Source organism: Ilyonectria robusta, assembly GCF_021365365.1.
Source record: "Ilyonectria robusta strain PMI_751 chromosome Unknown BGZ61scaffold_4, whole genome shotgun sequence".
Classification (NCBI taxonomy): Eukaryota; Fungi; Ascomycota; class Sordariomycetes; order Hypocreales; family Nectriaceae; genus Ilyonectria; species Ilyonectria robusta.
Genome location: NW_025764438.1, coordinates 2453898 through 2475769, shown reverse-complemented (window position 1 = coordinate 2475769; position 21872 = coordinate 2453898). Strand labels below are relative to the sequence as shown.

The following is a 21872-nucleotide window of genomic DNA, read 5'->3' as shown; positions in this document are numbered from 1 at the left end:
AAGTTCTCCTCCTTGACAGAACCAACCTACACTTAAACCCCATTTTACCGATCCAGGAACATCCCCACAACTTCTTTTCTTTTATTCTCGGTCCCAAGCACGAGTCATCTTCGATACTCCGCCGCCAGTCCCACCCTCAATCTCGTTTCCATGGTGGGTCTAGACCTGATCTAGAGATGGCAAAGCCCACTTGGCGCATTATTGACCATAAAACAGTCCCACGTGGCAATAGTGCCTTATCGTGATAAAATTTTCTTTTGTCTGTTGTTTGTGCGGGACCTGTCTCACTTATTCTCTCATTCAACGCGGTCCCGGACCTGAGCGATAACTCATGGCGCCTGCGGGGTGTTCGCTGCCTCCATCGAGCAGCCTGCCGCCTCTATCGACGCTGCAGAGACTCACCGAGCAACAGATCCTCTCGGCGCTGCAGAGCCTGTCCGCCCTCTATTGCCCCCTGCCCGCTTCGGTTGCCTTCAAGCTGAGCCCGGAAAACAACAGTCTTGATCATCCTGCGTCAACGCCCCTCGTCGATTCCGGTTACACCTCTGGGGCCGAGGATGACAGCCAGGATGTCGAGCACGTAGAGCAAAGCCGCGACGCACTCCGCGCAGATGCGTTTGAGCGCAATTTTGTAGAGCGCTGGTTGACTGGCTTCATGGCACGAGCATATGACTTGCCAGGCCTAGGCTTAGAAGAGGCGCGGGACCGAGCCCTGGATCAAGCGTCTTGGGTTCTGGAGTCATTTGTTGCCAGCACAGCCGACGACGACGACGACGACGACCAACACAGCCACTTCACCCGCGAATTTTCTTTCAAGTTATCAGTTCCCGAGACTCAAGAGGAGGTTCCCGTCGATGTGCGACTGAACGATGGACTGGCGGGCAAGAATTCAACCGACTGCGACGACGTGGGCTTGCAGAGCTGGGGTGCATCTATTGTCCTCTCCGACTTGATGTGCGCCGAACCCTCGCGTTTTGGTCTCTCACAGCCAAGCCTCGGCACATCACCGCGGATTATCGAGTTGGGAGCAGGAACCGGACTTGTTAGTCTGGTGCTTGGAAAGATGCTTCCGCATTTGGGCACTCTGAAGTCAGACGTAATTGCCACAGATTATCACCCAGCCGTTCTCGAGAACCTGCGTGCCAACATCACAGAAAACTTCCCTTCGGAAAGCTCCGTATCAATGCACACGTCTCTTCTCGACTGGTCTGCACCGGTACTAGAGTCGCCTCTGGATCTTCCCGCGGACATACTGATTGCAACGGACGTGGTCTACGCCCCTGAGCACGCCATGTGGCTGCGTGACTGCGCAACCCGTCTCCTTTCTGCAGACGGAATCTTCTGGCTGCTCGTCACCGTCCGTCAGAATGGTCGATTTGACGGAATCAGCGACACGGTCGAGGCGGCGTTTGCCACGACGGATCGCCCTAGGGGCAAGGACGGGCGACTACTCAGCATTCTCGACAGCCAGAAACTTGAGAAGCGGAGTCGCGTGGGGCGAGGAGATGAGAGCGGGTATAGATTATTTAGAGTTGGGTGGGCATAGACAAGACATAGACAGGGGCGTTGTGGATGATAGACACATGTAGATAGAACTCATAGACTCATACAGCATACAACTGCGTTGGGCTGAATGCACAAAGAAGCAATAGAACAATCACTTTACGATTTGCAAACTTGTTCAGGAATCAAGGCCACGTAATTGACATGGTTGACATGAAGCTCTGCGGAGCTGTGTGCTTTTCCGCCTCCGATTCGCAGCGTCAGAGTCCCGTGTTGTTTGGTCACGACTTGAATGAAAGTTTGGGGCCTTCACTTCTCACAGTGAGGCACTGAGAAATCAATCCCGTATCACAATCATTACCCAAGATACCACTCAATCTCTATGAAAGGGGGGTTTTGCTTCGCATCACAGAAGTGTTGGAAATACCAGTGAATATTCCACCTCTTGGCACTCCAGTATAAGTACCTATGCTGGTCCCTCCCCCTTAGATTGGCCTCCACAAGTAACAATCTCTCAATCCGCATCGCACACCAATCCCGAAACACTATCAAACTCTCCTCGCCCAACCAAAAGCCTCAATTACCCCCCCTTCAATCCTTAGTCGCATTTGCCACTACAACCAGACAGTCATGTGTCTCGACAACACTCCCATCGATCAGAAGGCTAAGGGTGATGAGGCCGCCGGCCCCGTCACCATGTCCCAGAAGCTATGCGCATGCTGGTGTGGTTGCCGCCGGAGTGTTAGGCATCCAGCTGTCAATCTCTGCAATTACTGCGTCCTAGAATGCCCCCGATATGACTAAAGATCTGATTGAGTTCCACCACAGAGAATCGAGCGTTGAGGTAGTTCCTGGGCCTCCATAATATGTGGCATTCTGCTAGGTATTTTAGGACAAACAGAGTAAATACTCATTGGAAACTTTTGACAAGGTCCACCATCTTTCGAGACATCTCCTCCGTGTCGCCAGGAAATCGAGCGCTGATGTAGTTGTATTGCGCATCTTCCACCACAAATCTAAGGCGTGACACTGTCGTTAGGGGTGATTGATAGAAAGTTTGTCAGTACAAAACTTACGACGCCAATCCGATACTCGACTTATACTGCTTTTCGGGCTCTTTGAGGCACTTCTTAACCTGGTGATAATCATTGTCAGCTAACACGAACAACAAGTTAGCTATCTAGTAGAACGTCAGGTTTGGCTCACTGAATCCTCAACATTCTCGCTGCCAGCACCGTACGTCTTGTAATAGTCCCCAAGAAACATCCGGGTTCCCCAGTAAGCGACTTGCTCGAACCGAGCTGGCAAGGTCGCAGTGCAGCAATCGCTAATCACGCTTTGGTCATCGGCGCCTTTAGCATTAGCCAGAACAAGTACTCCATGGCAGATAGCACCGATGGCCTTGACACCATCCGTTCGGCGGGTCTTGGGAAAATACTCGGCCAATAATCCATGCACGGTGGCTGAGTCGAGGATCTGCCGGACCGCCTTGTCATGGCCGCCTGGCAGGAAGACGAGCGAGAACGGGTCCAACGAGAAGCTTGGCGTGGACCACGCGAGAGGGTGCTGGCACTCTTCTGAAGCGATCATCTTGGCGTAGTCTTGTACGACAGACTTCTTGGCGCCCTGGAGGATGACACTCTTTGTCAGTCGAACTGGAAGCCCAATACATCACATCACGGCTGTCAGTATTGTCGCTTACAAGAAGCTTCTGACCGAACCCCTCAAGCAAGATCTTGTCACACTCGGGTGCTTTGCCATTCTCCGTTGCAAATTGCACGTCGAATCCAGCGTTTTCGAATGCAATGTAGGGAACCGTCGCCTCTACCGGAAAGATCCATTGAGCCGATCTGCACCCTTGACACTGAGGTATCCCAACATACCGGTAGGCTCGTGGCCATAGTCGGCCATGAGAAGGAGAACTTTCGGCGTCGTCATGATGGGAAACGAATTTGGGAAAGGCTAGAAGAAGTACCGGGTCCGAGCCTCCGGGGAGAGAAAAGTGATGGTTCAAGTATGTTCGTCATCTGACGTTTGGCTGTGAGCATCTTCACACGTGATAGTTTCTTATCGTGGGTACAGTAAGTTACGTCCTCCGGATAAGGTCGCGACCGATAAGATAAGACTTTTCACATGTCACCCAGAGCCGTCCTCACACATTCTTCTACAACTTATTAAATCCGTTTATAGTGTCGAGATGATGTGTCAGTATTATTTAAGTTAGCATCAAGCCCTTTACTAGACATAATACAAGCAAAATTTTCCTACACTCTGTGATGATACCTCTGTGACATGTCCAAAATGAAGCCCGGAGCGGTTTCCAGGAGAGGAAGTACAGGAACAACCTATACATGATCAGTACTCGCGAACATGAATGCTGCAAATACTCCCATCCCTTAGTGGTCCTTTTCTTCGTCATTATCTATTTCACCAACATTAATCTTTCGTCCCGTCAGTCACGGCTGGTACGGAACCGTAAGTTCACTGACTTAGCTATGCCACAAGTAGTACAGGTGCGGAGGTTTAGTTGCGGCAACATACAGGTAACGGTAAAGCTACAGCTAATAGAATTCGTATTCTTTGTGGCTTTGGTGAAAAGAAATGGGTAGCTCAACTCGGAAACAGAGCGCCTTTTCGGAGAAAAGAGGGCTCACAGGAACTGCTTTAAACCAGGACCTAATAAGACGGGTTAATTTAGAGGACAGTGGAAGTGGCATCATGGTGTAGAGTCATGTGACACATCCAGCAGCTTCTGTCTGTCTAAACTCAATTAGGAAAGCGGTATTTCTCTTCTGGAGAGGGGTAACAATCCCTACCTTACTCGTGTTAACTACAACTGCCTGTTATGTTCACTTGTCACAGTTTAAGAAAACGGAACCCTGACAGGGACTATCACTTATAGGCTATTGTCGCACAACAAACATCTTAAACTGCCTCATCTTCTCAAACTCTACCTAAGCCATGGCTTCCAGAGGGAATAGGTCATTCGGCCGTACGTCTCTCGCCTGCAAAATATGTCGGTAGGTGTTTCGTCCATCCGCCGTCGTCCCTCGTTCCCTAACTCGCCTACAGGCAGCGTAAAGTGAAATGCTCAGGGGATTGGCCTTCATGCCAGGCTTGTACTCGAAGACTAGAAGGCTGCCAATATGCAGGTGTTCCGTCAGAACCTCACCCAGCTCTAACTCCACACCATGAAAGCATGCCAGAGTCAGTACCCTCTGCAGGCGATATATAACCACACACTGAGCTTCTAACCAATATTAGTCTACCTCCTTCAGCCATACTTAAGGAAGCAATCCATGTCTTTTTCGACATATATGGTGACTTTCCCTTCTGGTTCTTTCGCAAACACACGTTCATTGAAGAATTACAAGATGACGCTGTTCCACGCTGTCTCCTGCTCTGTGTGCTAAGCCTCGTGGCACGTATCGTTGAACCATGCTATCGAATGTATGGCGGGACGATCGAAGCCAGCGAACATTTTGCGTCCTGCGCCCGCAAAGAGATGTCAGCTATGTACGACGACATAACTCTCACTAACGTCCACTGTAATTTGATCATGAGTCTGTACGAGCTAGGCCATGGAAACGAACAGCGAGCGTGGCTGCTGTTGGGCATTGCAGCTAGGCTGTGTCAGTCTCTGGGTCTTTTGTACGAAACTTTCGACGACGATGATGATGACGCCACTGTCGAAACCAAGCGAAGAACTTTCTGGTCCTGGTTTTGTCTGGAGAGATTGCTGGCGAATGGCAGAGACCGTCCGCTGCTTTTGTCAGAACCCCGGGTGACGACATTTCTTCCATCGTCTCATGCTGACTTTATTGTCGGCCGTGCCAATTGCATGCCGAGTCTGGGCAGCTTTTCTACCCCTCTTGACAGCCTCCCTGCCATTTTGGTTCGAATTATCGATATACTAAGCCGCATCACAGCATGGGGAGGAGCTGGTGTCGGTGGCCGACATGAGGACCCTCGCTCGCCGTGGCTCGAGGATATGCCCTTCTCGCGGCTGCAAACGGAGTTGCAAAACTGGCACAGCTCCTTGCCTTCATACATGACTTTCACTGAAGTTAACATCAAATCGCATGACGCTGGTGGTGAGGGCAAAATCTTTGGATTGATGCACCTTGTCTATTTCACAGCTGGCACTCGTCTCCACCGAAAATACCTTCCATTCATCCCGCCAGCATTGTACGACCCAGCCGAGGGACCATGTGACGGTCCTGGATTGATTTCGGATCCGGAACAATCCGACTTTTGGGCCAAGTCAACGAGGCAAGGGATTGTTTTCGCTAACCAACTCACAAATGCATTCGTGAAGCTGGAGGAGCATCACGTCGATCCTTGTGCCATCCCGTTTTCGGCCCTTCTATTGTTTTCAGCCAGTTCCTTTCACGTCGTCTGTGCCCACACCAAGTGGGAGAGCTGTAAAGAGTTTGTTGGGGAGCCCGCCAAGGATCTACTAGCTCGTAATCTGCAATATCTGGTCAAGATGCAAGAGACGTGGCCAGTTGCCGCATTCTGGGTTAGTAGTTTACTGTTTGAGTAACGAGTGCTCTGGTCATAAGGAGCTAACTCCGCCAGATCAAATCCCTAAGGCTTTTTTATGAGAGGGTCAGCCTCGCCCAAAACATTATCCCCGATCAGCCAGCACACAATCGACCACCTTACTTTTCTGTCAAAGAGGCGATGCTTCATTACAATCGCTCAGATCGGGAAAAAGAAGGACTTCCAGCTCATATACCGCTTCCAGGGCACGATCTATTTGAATTGCTTGATCGGGAGCTCCAAACATTGTAATATGGCACGGTCTAACCGTTGTCCACTGTGCCATATGAGACGGGAAATTTTCATAGGTACAAGAAGCATGCTACGCTGGTGGACAGTTGCACTAAAATTCACATTCACTGTATAATATCCATCAACAAATTCAATACTTGACTGAACCAGCCTCACAAGTGAGACAAAAAGGCTTAACCTTCACGCGCACTTTATCCAGCGGTTTGAAGCCTTGAGCTGTCAGTATTCAAAGTTGGTCAATCATTCGGCAATCTGTGCTCAGATACACTACTGACGTCAGTATGTAAAGGGCTCCCAAATCTTTGCCGTGTTATGTTGCTCGGAAATAGCATGGGCTTCAATCTCAACGTCCATTCCAACCAGCAACTGTTGGACAACATCAGCTCGTCAATGACCAAGTAGAGAATTCTAACCTTCAGCATGCCGATCCTCGAGTGCAGACGGACGTGGAGACATTCTTGGTCACTGTCGATGCAATATTACAAAGGAATGATTCATATTGGCCGGAGAACGAGGGATTTTACTTAAAGAGGCTTGTATCTGCCACTTGAACAGCAAATTAATTATATTTTCGGGCTGTAATTCCATGGAGCTTGATTGATTTAGACCATGATATCTACTTGGAACGTGGCTTACAGTCTCGCCTGGCTTGCCAGCTTCAAGCCTCGAACTAATTGCGCTACAGCATCGGCGCTTGCCCAGCTTGTCTGGTATCCCCATCCCCCATGACCATAGCAATGCACGACTGCGGTTTCCACATCATCATTGAGCGTTTCGGTTTCGATCCTGACACCTCCCTCGCGAACAGGCCTCAACCCAACACCGTGTCTGATCGGCTTCAATCCCTCTATACCCTCTCCTGCGGCAACTAGAGCGGGGCAAAAGCTCACGCAAGTCTTCATAAACCGCAATGCTAGATTCATGTCCGGATTCGAGTCGTAGTTGTTCAGCTGGTAGCACCCTCCGAGGATTGTTCCACCACCTGCGAGATAGTGTGAGTTTTCCGGGGGGGGTTTCATCAATAATGTAGACAACATACCTGCAGCTCTGGTCATACAGTAGCCCAGTTCGTCGCCGTTCTCACCCTGGCTCACGCCCATCATCACCCCTGGATCGTTACGAACAAGCATGATCTGGCCTCTCGCTGGAATCATGGTCTGATCTTCCACGCCTTTGAGCCATCGAGAGCCCAGTCCGGTCGCATTCACAAGTACTTTGCCGAGCCTACCGTCTGCGTGGGGTATCTTCGTTGCGTCTGCAAGACTGTCTAACTTTTGTCTTTTAAAAATAACACCACGCCGACGACACTGACCCAACAAGTACGGGAGGTACAAGGCTGTATTGATACAGACGGTCGTGAATTGAGATCCAGCGGCGATTCCGGGAGGCAGAGATTTGGACGGGACGGAACGATACTACATGAAAGTTAGTGCCAAGGATCAAAGGACAAGAAGGGGAAGTTGGCGTGCATTTTCAACAATATTGTTCCACCACGGCATTTGTCCCGGATCCATAAAGAGATGATCGTTATTCCCCGTGTCTGTTTCTCGCTTATACAGCACGGCATCTATTTTCCCCCGCCTATCAGTCGGCAGTCACAAGGAGCGTGCGATTAATTTGGCCAACAACATACCTTGGAAATGGATGCAGGCCTCGGGAACATTCTGTGCCAAGTTCTTCAGTACTGGCCAAGTCTTGGCTTCCAATTCTGCTTGCAGAGAGCCTGCTTTCCCCATTCTTGCCGAAAGTCAGCATTTTGTCAAATCCATGGAGTTGTGGAAAATCTCACGGAAAGAAATTGGCCCCGGCCCAGCACGACGCATAGCCGATGTCGTAGTCACCAGGCATGAATTCCGCCACAACCATGACTTTGTTCTTGGGGTCGTTGCTCAGAACCAGAGCACATGTGAGGCCAATGACTCCCGCGCTATTCTGCCGTTAACAATTGGGTCATGACGAACTGGCGGCGAGCCTCACCCTAGTACATTGATTGTCGTAGAATCGCTCATTTTGCAAGTGTGTGATTGGGTCAGGTTGAAGAAGAGAATAAATTGATACAATTGAAACTACCCAGCTGCCCTCACGGTAGGTCGAGAACGTGCTTTATAGATGCATTGCGTTGAACTGTCCCCATTGTTTGCATCATCACGCTTGTCACCGATTGCTCGGTTTGCCGAGATACCCTCTTCGGCTTGCCGACATAATATCCACTTTTGTCTGCCAAAAATATCTCTGCCTCGGTTTGCCGAGTCAGTAACGCTGATGCAACACACCGCCCGACGTCAGCTTACCAACTTGCACAGTTCGAATCAACTATTTACAATTCCGTCCCACCATATGATGGGATTCTATCTCGAGGCTGAAATACATGGGCCATGGTATTTAGGTTTTTCCACGTAGTCGATTTTCTTTGCTGGGACGTTGTGTGGCTTGTCTCTTCTCCTGGATAACTGGACGCAATTTTGCTACCCTATGCCCCGTGTATTGTCATTGCATTTGTCTCGAGCGGAAGCGAAATAACGACAAATTATGAAACTTGGTATTTATTTATGTATATGCCGTCCTTCTTCCAGAGGTTAGACACTTCCGGATCAGGTTTATCCTAAGTCTAGGTATGGCAGACAACACCGCAATGGGGCTTGGCTTTGGATGAAAGGCCAGCATATCAGGGCGTCGGTCTAAGCAAAGATGCGTCTCTCTGTCTAGTAATGGTAACAGCAGCTCCATACCACCTGGCCCGACGCAGCAACATTATTAGAGTGTGCCTAGTGCTGTGATCAACACTGAGCTGGTTCATATCGCTATGGCCCAAGCCCACGGTGGACAATTGATGAAGGTACTATTAGAGGAGCTGTGTCCATGGTGATCTCTCGCTTGCTTCAGATACCACAATTCGTACGTCTCGCCTCGGCGACTTCTGTCCACTGTCAAGATATTCACATACCTACCAAAGTGAACCCGTTTCAATATCGCCACGACATCACACCACATCAAATAGCCTTCAATACACAGATCAGCAGCGTACGGAGATCAAAGCGGAAGGGTTAAAACTGGACCAACCGTCACCATCGCCACTCGCATAAGTGCGGGGGATCGATCGCAACACTTCCGCCACCGTCGGATATGGCGCGGGAGCCGGCGAAGTCCTCCAGAAAAGGAAAAGGGCGGGACCTTTGGCGTGTCGCTTTGGGTTTTGACGTCTCCGAGGCGAGATCCATCCTCGATCTGGCGTTGGAATGTCCCGATAAAGGCATAGCTTCGGCCGGGAGCCAGATCTAGGTAAGACACAAAGTCAAGCATATTGCCACTGACTCTTGATTCGATCTCAGATTCCCGCCGGAACCACTTTCGCTTCGCATTTCCTGTAGCAGGAAGCTAAGACTCCACAACGGCGGATCACCATCGCTTAAATCGTCTTCACATTCCATCAACGTCCGAACTGGGCCAAGCTCCCAAAATCTTCCTCTGAACCTCACGGCAATTGCACGTAGCTGGAATTTAAATCACAAACGATGCGATGCCAAGAACGACAGCGCGATCCCGCTACCCCACGCAGTCGCAGCCGAGACTCGCTTCCAGATCCTACCAACTTGGTTTTGGCGGTGTTGAATCATGCAGACGACAGATTAGATTCATGGTTGACCGGAATTACAGACGGGTCTCCCATTTGTACCGGCTTCAGAGAGTTTGTCCTGCCGGACGCTCCGTTGATGCCGGACTGCCAAGATCCAGCCCAAGTCGATCTCGCCCAGCTGTAGGTTCTGTTTCCTAGAAAGACCAATGAACTGCTTCCGCCGGTGTCCATCCCGCGTAAGAAACTCTGTCCTCTGGTTCCACACACGCGAAGCTGAAGCTTTTGCACAGGGAGCTGAAAGGTGCTCCAGTTCCAACAACCGAGCTGACCAAAATTGGGGCGACTCGACTGGGTAGTCGAATCCCACGACGAAAACAGGCACCCCGGATCTTGGCAGGGCTTTGCTAGCTTCTTTCGCTAAGAAGATTTATCGGATTATGCTTAGACAGCCAGAATCTAAGTCAAGCAACTCTAATTCAGAGGTTCGTGACGATGGAAAGGTATAGGTATGTGACCCGGGGATTCGTACACATTGGCTAGTAGCTTGGCATCCAGCCGGAAGCAAAGTAAATATCTAACGACCTTCCAGCTGGTAGTATAAGTGCCATTGCTACCTCCTCTGAAATTCAATCCTCTCTTTTCATTACAACACACCGCTTCTATCACTTCCAACACTCCTCTACCTCTCAATCACAGTTTGCCTGTGGCCACCAACCTTCAAAATGCAGGTCAAGTTCCTCACCATCATCACCAGCATTCTGGCCGCCTCTTCGGTTCAGGCCACTGTTCCTGTGGTCAATGCCGGTGACTACACTGCTATCGTCACCTCCCTTAACAACATCGCTACGAATACCAACTCTCTGACCACCACCGTCAACAAGCTCAAGACGAGCAACGTTCTTACCACTGGATTTGTGAGCACAACCGAGCAAGATCTAACAGACATCTTCTGACCGATTCTTAGACTGTCCTGGGTGATCTGACCAAGCTGGTTCTGTCTCTTGGTTCCGGAACCACTTCCCTGAGCAATACCCCGGCGCCCGTCTCTGTACAGTCCATCGCCAATTCGCAGCTCGTCTGCACGGCTGTCAAGACTGTAAGTTACTACCGCCAAAAGGTATCAGCTGTTTAAGTTAATCCATCCATTCAGGTCACCGACGCTCTGGCCGGTCTCTTAACTGCCCTCAACAACAAGCTTTCCACCCTCGCCGGAAGTCTTCTTGCGGTCCCTCTTTCAATCGTTGTCGGCCTCCTTGAAAAAGCTATCGACGCCCTCCAGACCCAGCTTACCATCTCCACTCCCGCTTGCTCATCGAGCACCGACTCTGGCTTTGATGTCCTCCAAACCCTACTCGATACCCTCACTCTCACCAAGCCTTAATGTGGCGCCGAGACGAATTTCGCCCATGCTATCAGGGGCGACACATCGATCAATTGGACGTTTGGGGGTTTCATCTGGGCTATTACCACTGAAAATTCTGGAATCAGATGGAATGGAAGAGACAGAACAATAATAACGCTATTATCCAAAATCCGTCACAGCAACTGTTCGTCCCTCAGCTAACCACTCCAGAATGACTCCCATGCCTCTTTACAAAGTTCATCACGGAGGTGTCTGAGAAACTCCTTAAACTCAACTGGTTCTTCCCCTTCCAACATGACCTTTCCATCCTTGACTCCACGCCAACCCTCGATGGGACCTTTGATGTACGTGTGATCCCGCCCACAAAACTGTCTCCCCTTGATGGATTGTTCTCCCCTGTTGTCTGCCTGTCGGGCCTCGTAGCAGGCCTCGCATAGGAAGTCGTTGCAGGTCACGCACTGGTACGCGACGCGTCCTTTCCACCAGGCGTAGTAGTTCACTGGGACGCAGACTCCGTCACACGATAGTTCCACGTTGTACGACTCGTCGAGATCGCCCTCGTCAGTGGGCGGCTCTTCGTCTTCGGAGCTGGAGCTCCCGTCTTCCGAGCCGCTTCCAGCCCAGTCCGACTCGCTGCCCGAGTATGACCCATCAGATTCTGACCCGCTGTCGCTACTGTCCTCATGTTTGAGGTTAGGGTCCAGGCGGTTGAACTGCGCCGACATGAGAATCCGCGCTATTCTCAACAACTTTTCTCCATTCGGCAACGCCTCTCCCAGGATAGACACAGCCGTTGCCAGGTATCTCAGTTGGTACGTATCGTTCCAGCCAACCGAATCAGTAAGTGCGTCAATACATGAGTTGATAAGACCCTGCAGCGTTGCCTGGAACTCGGTAGCCGGCCCCATCTTGAGATACATGCGCGCCATGATGACACGGCGCTGGACGAGATTCGTGTCCGACTCTGGGGGCACATCCAATGCAAGCGGCCGCATGAGGAGTCCCTTGACGGCTTCGAGGAGCTCAGTCTTGGCGACTGGGTCGTTCGACTTCATGAAAAGGCGGTTGAGGATGTCCGACTGCAACTCGATCGCCCGTTCGAGCGTGGTACCGGGGTATTCTTCCGTCACCGCGTACGGCCAACCTGTCGAACCGCTGTCGAGAGCCTCATCCATGACGGCTCGTGCCTTTTCAAGATCCTGGGAAACCTCGAGATGGAAGCAAGCAAGATCGCAGCGCAGAGGAGCGGCAGCACCCACGTTATCCAGGTATTGGATCGCGTCCTCGTAAATCTGACCAACAAATGCAGCCTCTCCGCTCTGGAAAGCTGCGTCTCGGAGTCCTGCGTGTCGGTCATCTGACATATCCTCGTAATCCCAGGCCATCCAAGTCAGTCGTTCCAGAGGACTCCACTCCTTCAATGTGTCCATGTATTTCTTTTTGCCCTCATCATCCTCGGAGAACAGTGTGATTTCCTCGTCCAAGATCGATGCGGATGTCAGATTTGTCGGGTCACTGGTCCTTGATTGCCGGTATGACTCGGCCGCGGCAGCATAGTCGTCCAGTTCAATCTCAGCTCGGGCTTTTGTCGCGAAAACCGAACGTCGGAGTGATGGGGTAATTGTCTCGTGGTCTAGGTCTTCAACGCAGCTGACGATATCCTTGTGCGCTCTCTCGGCTTTACCTTGCTTGAGGAGGATTCTCGCCATCAACTCCAGACTCTTCACCTTATCCAGGGGCTTCTCGCTTATGTCAACGGCCTTTTTGCAAGTTACTAGGGCCGGCTTCTTGTGCTTGTGGCTCAGCAGCAGCATGGCCACTGCACGATAGGATGCCGCATCCATTGCGAGGTCTGGCAGCACGCCCTCGAGCCCTAGAACAGCCTGCTCATCCGTAAGGGGCTCCTTGCTGCTGACCTTGCCAAGCGCAGATTTGAAATTAGTCTTTGCTTGTGCGACTAGCATTTCCTCGAGGTGGCTCTAAAACAGTGGTTAAAAGTGATTCATACATCCGTTGGAAGAAACTTACGAGTTCCAGAGTCTGCCTCACTGCTTTGAAGGAGACGTTGGCGGACCTCAGGTCAGGGGCAGAGTAAAGCTTTTTTCCGTGACCGCGGGCCAGCTGCAGGAGGCATTTTCGAGGGTTTTCAGCAAGGCCAGTCCACCACTCGACTATGGGGGCACTGAGATGCTGGCGAGTATCGGTGTCGAGTAACTTGGCCCATTGAGAGATCTTCTCAAACGTGGCGTCGGTGAAGGTCCTTTTGTAATCTCCCTGCTGGTAGCTGGACATGATCCATTCAACCATGATGGCGTAGTCTTCCTTGTTCGACAAGACCGTTCCGAAAGCCTCCATAACCTCGGCTTGCTGTCCGGGCGAGTGCTGTTCAAGTTTGACCAGTCTCCAGTGATCAAGCACATACTGAGTCGTGTATACCTTGAGCCCGGTTTCGATGTACATGGTTCCCCGGGGCGTTGGGCGCGCAAGCTTGGCAGCGTCGAGGAACATCTGCCTGTGGGCCTCTGAGACGCTCCAACGGAGGCTGCCGTCAGGCTTGGAATCCTCGCGGAAAAAGGTCCTCATGGACCGCTCTAGGAACTTGACGGGTAGCGCACCGTCGTTGTAAATGAAGCTTGGGTTCATGGAATCCTGGCTCTTTCCGACGCCGTGGATATCAGTGTATTCGCTTTTCAAGGCCTGCATTGCCCGGGCCTCGGCATCGACTCCTGGATCACCAACGCGGACAAACTTTGCGAAAGCCTCGGGGACCTCCTCCAGATCGAAGTTCTCATCTCCGATCCAGAATCTCAGCAGGCAACTCACTTCATTCAGCAGCAAGGGGCGGAATGAAAAGGCAGTCCAGTGCAGGAGTTTGGTGACAAGCTGCTGGTGGCTGGTCCCAGTACGGCGATGGCACTCGCCTAGCAAGTCCTCGTAGAGTTCATGAAGATCTGTCGGCAGCGGCTTGTCTAGCCTTTTGAGCACAGCACCCTCGCGGCGGAGGGAATCCAATCGAATCAGCAAATTTTCAGCATAGAGCATATCTACCCAATGTTAGTCATTCAACCGCTCGCCGAAAGTGAGTACTTACTCGGTGCCACCTCCTCGACCTTGTCGGCAACTCGCTGTTTCACATATCTGCTAAACGTCCGAAGCACATCGAGGGTGTTGAGTCGATTCCAGACAAGCGCCTTGAGGTCTTCAAGCTGCTTCTCCTTCTTTACTTCAATCTGCAATAGCGATGTGACATCGGAGATCTTGGGAACAACATTCTTGCGGCCCGTGCAAACCACTGAGATCCTGAAGTCGTCGCTTTTCAGAATCTGCAGGAACTCGGTGAACGACGACAGGGAATCCAGCTCGTCCAATCCGTCCAGCATAATAAAGAGTCTGTTTTTCGAGTCCTTGTTGAACGCGGGAGCGAGCAGCTTCTGTACCAGGTCCTGCCAGTTCTGGAGATTGATCAGGACCTCGTCCCTGAGATACTCGGCGTTGATGAGCTCGCAGACCGGTGAGCTCTGTTCCACCACTTGGTTGATGATGGTGATGATGGCGGCGAGAAATGTCGACAGGCTGTTGCTTTGCTCTCGGAAATAGAAATGAGCTGCGCACGTCTGCTTCGAAGTATCGCTCTGCGCTTCTTTCAGCAACCTCTCGTACACTGTCGCACCGACGTGACTCTTTCCCGACCCCGGATCGCCTATGATGGCCAGAAGGCGCTGCGTCCCAGGCTCCTGGGTAAACCATTCTTCCCATTCGGGCTCGGAGAAAACCCAGGTGCAGGTGTCTGCTACAATCGTCTCCTTCAGAATATGGTACTCGTGGTCTTCGTCGGGCACATCCATGAGGACGTTTCGGATCCGTTTCGCCGAGGCCGGTTTGATTTGGTCGGCAGCTGAGACCTTGCTCCGTTGGTCCTTGTTCTTGGTCTTCTTCTCCTCCTCGAAGGCTTTGAGCAGCTTCGCCATGTCGCTGCGGATGGTCTCGGTCGTGTCTCGGATTGAACCCATGACCTCCATTTGCTGCTCCAGCATAGCGGTATGGGACTTTTGGTTGGCCTGTAGCTCCCTGGTCATGGTTTGGAGCTCTTCGGTGTTGCCGAGGATGGCAAATTCTGTGGCGCTCTGGAGGCGAGACAGTTTTAGATCCATGTTCTTTCTGGCGCCTCCCAGCTCGCTATCCTCGCCCTCGAGTAGATTTGAGATCCATTTTTCTGGTTGATTCATCAGCATCTCATCTCACCTCATTGTACATGACGTGTAACCCACTGAATCGACCGAGCTCAATGTACTTGTGCGCAAAACCGCACATGCTCAAAAAAGACGTGAAGACATCCATCAAGCAGTTCTCATAGGCCTTGTACTTGGGCAATCTTGTCTCCAAAATAACAATGCGCTGCAGGAAGCTGTTCATGTCCTCGAAAAAGACCACCACCACGTCATAGTCAGCCGAAACTTGTCGACAGGCCTGAGATTTGGTTAACTCGCGTTGTACTGTGCGGAAGAGATACACGTGCGGTGAGCATGTATGTGACAGCCGTGCCGATAGCAGCAGCTGGAGGAAAGGCTGGAGTGGCGGCCGAGATGAGCTGTTGAGCGCCCTTCTCGAGGTAGTCCAGGTTTGTGGAGAACAGGGTCCGCAGCTTGTCGACTTTCTTCTCATTGTGGCGGAACTTATGAAAATTGTTCATCTCCTTGGTACCCTGGGCAATCATGGCGTCGACATTTGCGAACTTTTGTTCCAGGTCGAACCCCACGATGCCCTTGTAGCTTTTCAGCGCTTCTTTCCACAGGTCGGCCACATCGCGAGTGTCGCTTTTCAGATCGTCGGCGAGACCCGGCGGGACATCAGCCCCAGGAGCCATGGCGAACGGCTGGTTGGTCTAGTTTCAGGGATTAGAGGAGTGTAAACTCCCAGGACTTCGCTCGAGTTGTAGGTGCTCTCGCTTCGTCGTCAGCAACCTGGGGATGGAGACGTAGTTATACGACGATTCGCGCCTTGCGGACATGGGCATCTGCGGGGTCAGCCTTAAAATTGTAGGGAATAGTGCCGGTCGCACTAATGGAGACTTGGCCTCTTGATTGGAGAACAAGCGTGAACCTGGTCCGAAGCTGAAGTTGATCCCCGCCCTCATGCAGATTTAGCCACCGGCGATACTCAACGGCGGCCAGTCTTTGGCTCTGCTGATTGGGTTAAAGCATTGGCGATGCAGCTGACTGCATACGAAAATCACCTGTCCACAACGCCAGGCCATTATATTCGATTGGGAAGTTGCAGAGTGACGCGTCAGCCAATAACCGGAGACTTTCATTTAGAGATCCGCCAGAAGTTTGGGACTTTGGAGTTCGGAAACAATCTAAAGTGAATAATGGCGTCAGCATCACACGCCAGCTGCTACACTGCCAAGTTGATTGTAGGGATACTCATCGGTTGACGGTGCCGAGCAGCCGACTATTTTAGCCCCAAATAGCAGATAAGCTAAATATCGGGGCAAATTTGGTGGCTCAAAATCAGAGTGAGAAATATTGTACTAATTTTTATCGCGCCTTTCATCTGATAAAAATGTCTACGTCATCCATCTTCTTGATCAATAGGGCCAGTTGTGTGAATCTTGAAGACCTAGCCCCAACACTGCAACGACAGCACCGACTGCCAAATCGCTCATGTTAGGTTCCTAGTGATAACAGAGTTAGCCCGTTTCATACAACACGTGCTATTAGTCAGGAAAGAGAATCCAAAATAAATACCTAAGATTGCGGTTTGGTTACGCTATCCCAGAATTGGTGGATGATGGGCTAGAGGGTGTCACGTGACTCTATAGGGTAGGCTCAGGCTGAGGATGCATGGTTAAAAAAGGATTGAGCTGCGAGAAGATAAGACATATGAGAGGGTTCTACTCAATTGATTTGGATCTTCATATCTTCTTCCGATCTGTAGAATCCTTGACTCATGAAAATAGACCGCGGGTGTGAGTTTTGGTGATGGTTACAGAATGCTCGCTTGAGCCCCGTTTGCTACCCTACACTGGAATTGCTTTCTCAACTTATGGATGGACTCCTTGGTAGTATGACCGAAGAATGTGACCACGTGTTGTATGGAGTTTTGGCTTATGATAGCAGACAATTAACCTTAATTCATGCTATTTGGAGGGGTTCAAATGACGTTCCTTTGTTTCTTGGGGATGCTTCGGCACTTGTTCTGTGAGCATCATGTGCATTGAGGACGCGCGAATGAGAACAGGATCATTAAAAAAAGAAACACTCAAAAGTTCCGCCATTGAGGAATGACGACATTGGCGTCGAGGCATGACTTGTGAATACAGGCGCAGCCATTGCATGACACAAGGGCGAAGCCGACGCGTCAACACGCCACCAAGGGAAGATGTAGCAATGCGCAGAACATGTTTGTTTCTCGCATCCTCAACACCAGTAATGGGTTATTCGGACCCGGCCACGATGCTTGGCTGTGCGTTCCTGGTGTGTGCACCACAATTGCGTGGTTCCGGCCCATCCGATCGGATGCAGGCTTTTATTTCTATTAATAGTGCGGAAATAAAGATGGTTACCAGCCGTCGTCGCGGTCCCGGAGTGATGAGATGTGCGCAAATGCGCATACGCGGAAACAGCCGTGGGCCCGTCACCCCGATCAGCCCGTGGTTGAAGGAGCAGTAGCCTCATAGGGTGGGCTCAATTCTGCCTTGCCTCACTCATCCAGGCCCATTCAGGCCCCTTCAACACCAAAAGCTGAGTCTGCCTTGGAGACTCTCGCTTCCAAATGCAACTGTGATGGGACGGGATGGGATGCTCTGCCTCGCTGCACGGACAGTCGACCCCGGGCCTAGACCCTGAGCGGCAGGATACGAGACGAAGGTGCAACAAAAACCTGCATCACGCTGCTCCGTGCTCAGTCTTTGGGATGATTTCTGGTGATTTCTGATCATTTTAGACGAGGACTTGAGCGCTTCCGGCCAAGACCGAGCTATCATTTGTGGAGCCGAGGGAAATGGCTTTGACTTCTTTGAGTTCGGCCTCATCTTCCAATTCCTCAGAGCGGCGTCAAGGCGTCGTCCTCGCTTTCGGATCTCGTCGTGATTCGCCAGCCCTGTGTGGCCAGATTCCCATCTCGCCGGTACATGATCCCGCCAGGCTGTGCCAGTTTTTCCCACCGCTAAACACCGTAATTGCAGCAAGACATCGTCGTCTAAGCCTTCAAGACATTCGTCATTAAGAAGCGCGCTGTTCCAGGTGTTATTTGTACAAAGCCTTGCGTCGCGCTCGGTACCGCCAGTCGCCAGAGACACCCGCGATCCCACGTTTTTTCCCGCTGCAATCAATCCACCACCTCCGCTTTCTTCTCGCGATACCCCGGTCGCCTCGGTTTCGGTCTCGGTCCAGGACGTCCAGCCTGGGCAATCGCTGCGAGCGAGTCGCGTGGTTTTCTGTTCCTGACGCTGTGCGCCGGCATTGATAACCGCTGAAGAGATGCCTCGTCTGGGCTACAAGAAGTCCCGACGGGGCTGTCTGCGCTGCAAGCAACGACGTGTCAAGGTAAATACACGGTGACGCGCGCGCGTGGCGGGTGCAGGGAACCTCACTAAAGTCTCTTCTTCAGTGTGACGAGAACCGGCCATGCTCGGCCTGCACCAGACACGGCCTGGAATGCTCCTACGTGGAGCAGAGTCCGTCCAATGCGGAGGGCTCGACAAGGAGTGTCTCGTTGACACCCAGCGACTCTGCTTCGGCGGTAATGGGAAAGGTATGTCTACTCATGCGTGTGTCTACTCATGCGTGTCTACTCATGCGCTGTACTCGCTGTATTCGCTGTACTCGCTCTACTCGCTGTACATGCACAATGACACTCCATCGGGCTGTGCTCACCACCAATATAATCCATAGGACACCGTCTACTCTGCCACAAGTCCGCTCGATCCGACACAGCGCACACTCCGCAGTAGCCAGACCTCAGCCACAGCAGCTCACACTCCCTCTGATCCCGATTGGAGCAGCAGCACTGATCCCTTCCCCTACTTTGACAAGTTTGTCACCGGGCCGGGATCTACCGACCAAAGCCCATGGATCACTGACCTGGAACTCATGCATCACTACACTGCATCCACCTTCTTGACGCTTCCTCGCGCCGCCGACCTGCAGCAGATATGGCAGATCGAAGTCCCCAGGTTGGCCATGTCCCATGCCTTTCTCCTGCATCAAATCCTGGCCGTTTCAGCACATCACCAGAGCCAAATCCAACCAGAGAGGTATAGCCATTACTCTATCTGCGCGTCTCTGCACCAGAACGTAACCATTTCTGGTCTCCGGATTGCTCTGGCCCAAATATCGGAAGAAACATGCCAAGAGGTCTTCATTGCATCCTCCATGCTCTCCATCTGTGCGTTCGCCTCCTTCTCTAGCTATGGAGGCGTGAGCGAAAAGCCCCACATCGATGATTTGACTGATGTTTTCCATCTCATTCGAGGCATGAGCAGGATTCTCGACTCATACAACGACTTTCTCCACCAGGGGAAACTAGCGCAGCTATTCTTGCAGGAAGACGCAAGCGAATCCTCGCCGCTTCTCAATGCAATGGTTGAACAGCTGCATCACCTAAAGTTACCCGACACGATGCACCAGCCCACAGGTGCCTCGATCTTCAAGGAATCGATACCTCAAATCACCACTTGGGTCCAGACCGCCTTGCGCAACACTAGCTCGCCCGAGCTCCGAGTCTGCGTGAGCTTTTCTATTTTCCTAACCGAGGAGTTTATGGATCTCCTTCGCCAGCGTCACCCTGCTACGTTGGCAATTATTGCTCACTATTGTGTGGTCTTACACTATACAGGCCTGGATCACTGGTATTTACGGGGCTGGGGTAGAAATATTCTCGATGACATTGTTGCCAACATGGATCCAAGTTGGAGTATGGCCTTGGAATGGCCGTTGATGGTCATGGAGCATGGCCTTCACTAAATATAAATGAACATTTCAACTTCACTCCGTCTTTCTATCACTGCACGTGCCCGAACCACTTGGCGTCCAAGGCTGACCCTAAGATTCCAGGATATCCCTGTCCAGGGCATAAGGCTGTAAGGCCCGATACGAAGGAGCTCACGAGGTCTAGAAGCTGTTAAGGAAGCCCGCAAACGCCTAAGGCAGCTGTGGCCTCAGGCAGCGGGGACATGATACAAACCCCATTCCCTTCTAGCGAGCTGGTGATTGTCACCACCATACAAGCATCTTTGACCTCTGGACAGAGGCAAAGACCATTCACTTTCTCACACGCGCATTTCAAATCCCCATGTGAACTCCATAATTGTATCATGTGTAGCATTCTCTATAGTCCCTATTTCCTGTAAAATTGCAGTTCGCTCAATGTCCTTGTCCTGATGTCCTTGTCTCATAAAATACAAAAGAAATATCCCTTCGAACGTCTACCATGTCACCAGCCCACACTCTTATCGAACGCCAAATCATGATTCGGGACCAGAGTCCAGCCCTGGTGACCTTGCCATGATAGGTACACACCCACTTCTAACATGTGCTGACCCTTACTGTCGGTAAACCGGAACGGTCGACAGTGATGACTCTTGATCTCCCTGGCTAGCAATCTTGATACCGCGAGGGGAGCGGTGGTTGCGGAAGTGATGCCAGTCCAGAACAGACACTATGGCGGTGTAGTTTGCGAGAAAGCTGGATATGCGGTTAGTATGGGATCAATTACCAAGGTATCATGTTTGGACATACTTCAAGATGACCGCCAAGGCCACTATAACCCAGCCCAAAGTGCAGCTGGTTCCCTCGCAAGTCTTGGTGTTCGCCTGCAGCGACAGAAAGGCAACGGCTCCCCAGAAGACAACTTCCAGTGAATTGAGGATCGCAAAGGCCTTGAGGCTTGCGAATCGTGAGAATCGGTCAACGTGCTCGGTGACGAGCTGATACAGGATAATGATGAGAGATTTGACACCCTAAAAAGTCAGCTTTGAACAAGCTAAAGCAGCCAAGAAAACCCACCATGGCAAGACCGATCGTTGTGGATCGTCCTCGGGGCGAGTTCTTCATCGACATTCGGGCAGCCGACAGGCCAATCACGATGATGACCAGTACAATCTGAACCAAGTGCATGGGCGTCTTGTATCGCGGCGCAAAGTAAGGCTCAAACTTCTTCAGTGATGCAAAGGCCATCTTGGAGATTTGGATGTTGATGTTGGGGTGATTGGAGTTGTTGGTAATTGAGATGGAGAGTAGAAGATGTGGTGAATCGGTGGTGAGCTGGATTGATACAGAGCCCAGAAATCATGACCTTGGCATAGGTTTATAAGTGAAATCATTGTGATACATGAAGCCGCCCAATCTATTTTTGCGGCAGTTGAGAAAGCGAAACACTGTCACAGCCCTCTCTAGCGCTTGAGAAGATGCTGCGGTTCGGACGCCAGGCGCAGACTTGCGACAGTCCCGACGTCCGACCGCACGATGCATTGAAACAAGATCTGCGTCATAGCCTCAAATCGCAAGCCATTCCCGGCCGCTCTCGATGATAGGGTTTGATACAGCCGTGGCTAACGAATTAATCCCCATGGTGGTTGGTCTGTGAGTCGTGTTGAGCGGCGCCGATCAAGATTAAAGGCGGGGATGGAGTCGG

General features: G+C 51.4%; 8 protein-coding genes across 8 annotated transcripts; 4 read left to right on the top strand and 4 right to left on the bottom strand.

Annotated features, from left to right (window-relative positions):
* The first annotated feature begins 118 nt into the window (after positions 1-118).
* Positions 119-1676, top strand: BGZ61DRAFT_445820 (methyltransferase). Its single transcript, XM_046245132.1, has 2 exons — positions 119-152; positions 216-1676. Exon 2 carries the CDS (start codon positions 332-334, stop codon positions 1544-1546), a length of 1215 nt encoding a protein of 404 aa, XP_046108897.1. The 5' UTR covers positions 119-152; positions 216-331; the 3' UTR covers positions 1547-1676.
* A 684-nt stretch (positions 1677-2360) lies between these two features.
* On the bottom strand, positions 2361-3533 carry BGZ61DRAFT_170227 (class I glutamine amidotransferase-like protein). Its single transcript, XM_046237582.1, has 5 exons — positions 3387-3533; positions 3206-3327; positions 2710-3129; positions 2580-2638; positions 2361-2519 (listed from the first exon to the last, which is right to left on the bottom strand). Exons 1-5 carry the CDS (start codon positions 3439-3441, stop codon positions 2414-2416), a joined length of 762 nt encoding a protein of 253 aa, XP_046108896.1. The 5' UTR covers positions 3442-3533; the 3' UTR covers positions 2361-2413.
* Positions 3534-4343: 810 nt separating this feature from the next.
* On the top strand, positions 4344-6402 carry BGZ61DRAFT_445816 (fungal-specific transcription factor domain-containing protein). The gene is made up of 4 exons (XM_046245131.1): positions 4344-4523; positions 4576-4710; positions 4768-6025; positions 6085-6402. Exons 1-4 carry the CDS (start codon positions 4465-4467, stop codon positions 6298-6300), a joined length of 1668 nt encoding a protein of 555 aa, XP_046108895.1. The 5' UTR covers positions 4344-4464; the 3' UTR covers positions 6301-6402.
* Positions 6403-6856: 454 nt separating this feature from the next.
* Positions 6857-8494, bottom strand: BGZ61DRAFT_445814 (uncharacterized protein). Its single transcript, XM_046245130.1, has 6 exons — positions 8278-8494; positions 8090-8227; positions 7934-8037; positions 7770-7867; positions 7340-7715; positions 6857-7282 (listed from the first exon to the last, which is right to left on the bottom strand). The coding sequence occupies exons 1-6, from the start codon at positions 8307-8309 to the stop codon at positions 6933-6935; spliced, it is 1098 nt and encodes a 365-aa protein (XP_046108894.1). The 5' UTR covers positions 8310-8494; the 3' UTR covers positions 6857-6932.
* Positions 8495-10101: 1607 nt separating this feature from the next.
* BGZ61DRAFT_445812 (uncharacterized protein) lies at positions 10102-11397 on the top strand. Its single transcript, XM_046245129.1, has 4 exons — positions 10102-10380; positions 10464-10788; positions 10839-10970; positions 11025-11397. The coding sequence occupies exons 2-4, from the start codon at positions 10597-10599 to the stop codon at positions 11253-11255; spliced, it is 555 nt and encodes a 184-aa protein (XP_046108893.1). The 5' UTR covers positions 10102-10380; positions 10464-10596; the 3' UTR covers positions 11256-11397.
* Position 11398: 1 nt separating this feature from the next.
* Positions 11399-16305, bottom strand: BGZ61DRAFT_384697 (uncharacterized protein). The gene is made up of 5 exons (XM_046242708.1): positions 15748-16305; positions 15506-15704; positions 14329-15450; positions 13266-14281; positions 11399-13216 (listed from the first exon to the last, which is right to left on the bottom strand). The coding sequence occupies exons 1-5, from the start codon at positions 16099-16101 to the stop codon at positions 11435-11437; spliced, it is 4473 nt and encodes a 1490-aa protein (XP_046108892.1). The 5' UTR covers positions 16102-16305; the 3' UTR covers positions 11399-11434.
* Positions 16306-18552: 2247 nt separating this feature from the next.
* Positions 18553-20266, top strand: BGZ61DRAFT_170177 (uncharacterized protein). Its single transcript, XM_046237581.1, has 3 exons — positions 18553-18784; positions 18849-18992; positions 19133-20266. The coding sequence occupies exons 1-3, from the start codon at positions 18719-18721 to the stop codon at positions 20201-20203; spliced, it is 1281 nt and encodes a 426-aa protein (XP_046108891.1). The 5' UTR covers positions 18553-18718; the 3' UTR covers positions 20204-20266.
* A 406-nt stretch (positions 20267-20672) lies between these two features.
* On the bottom strand, positions 20673-21823 carry BGZ61DRAFT_170165 (uncharacterized protein). The gene is made up of 3 exons (XM_046237580.1): positions 21245-21823; positions 20978-21198; positions 20673-20923 (listed from the first exon to the last, which is right to left on the bottom strand). Exons 1-3 carry the CDS (start codon positions 21413-21415, stop codon positions 20782-20784), a joined length of 534 nt encoding a protein of 177 aa, XP_046108890.1. The 5' UTR covers positions 21416-21823; the 3' UTR covers positions 20673-20781.
* Between the last annotated feature and the right edge of the window lie 49 nt (positions 21824-21872).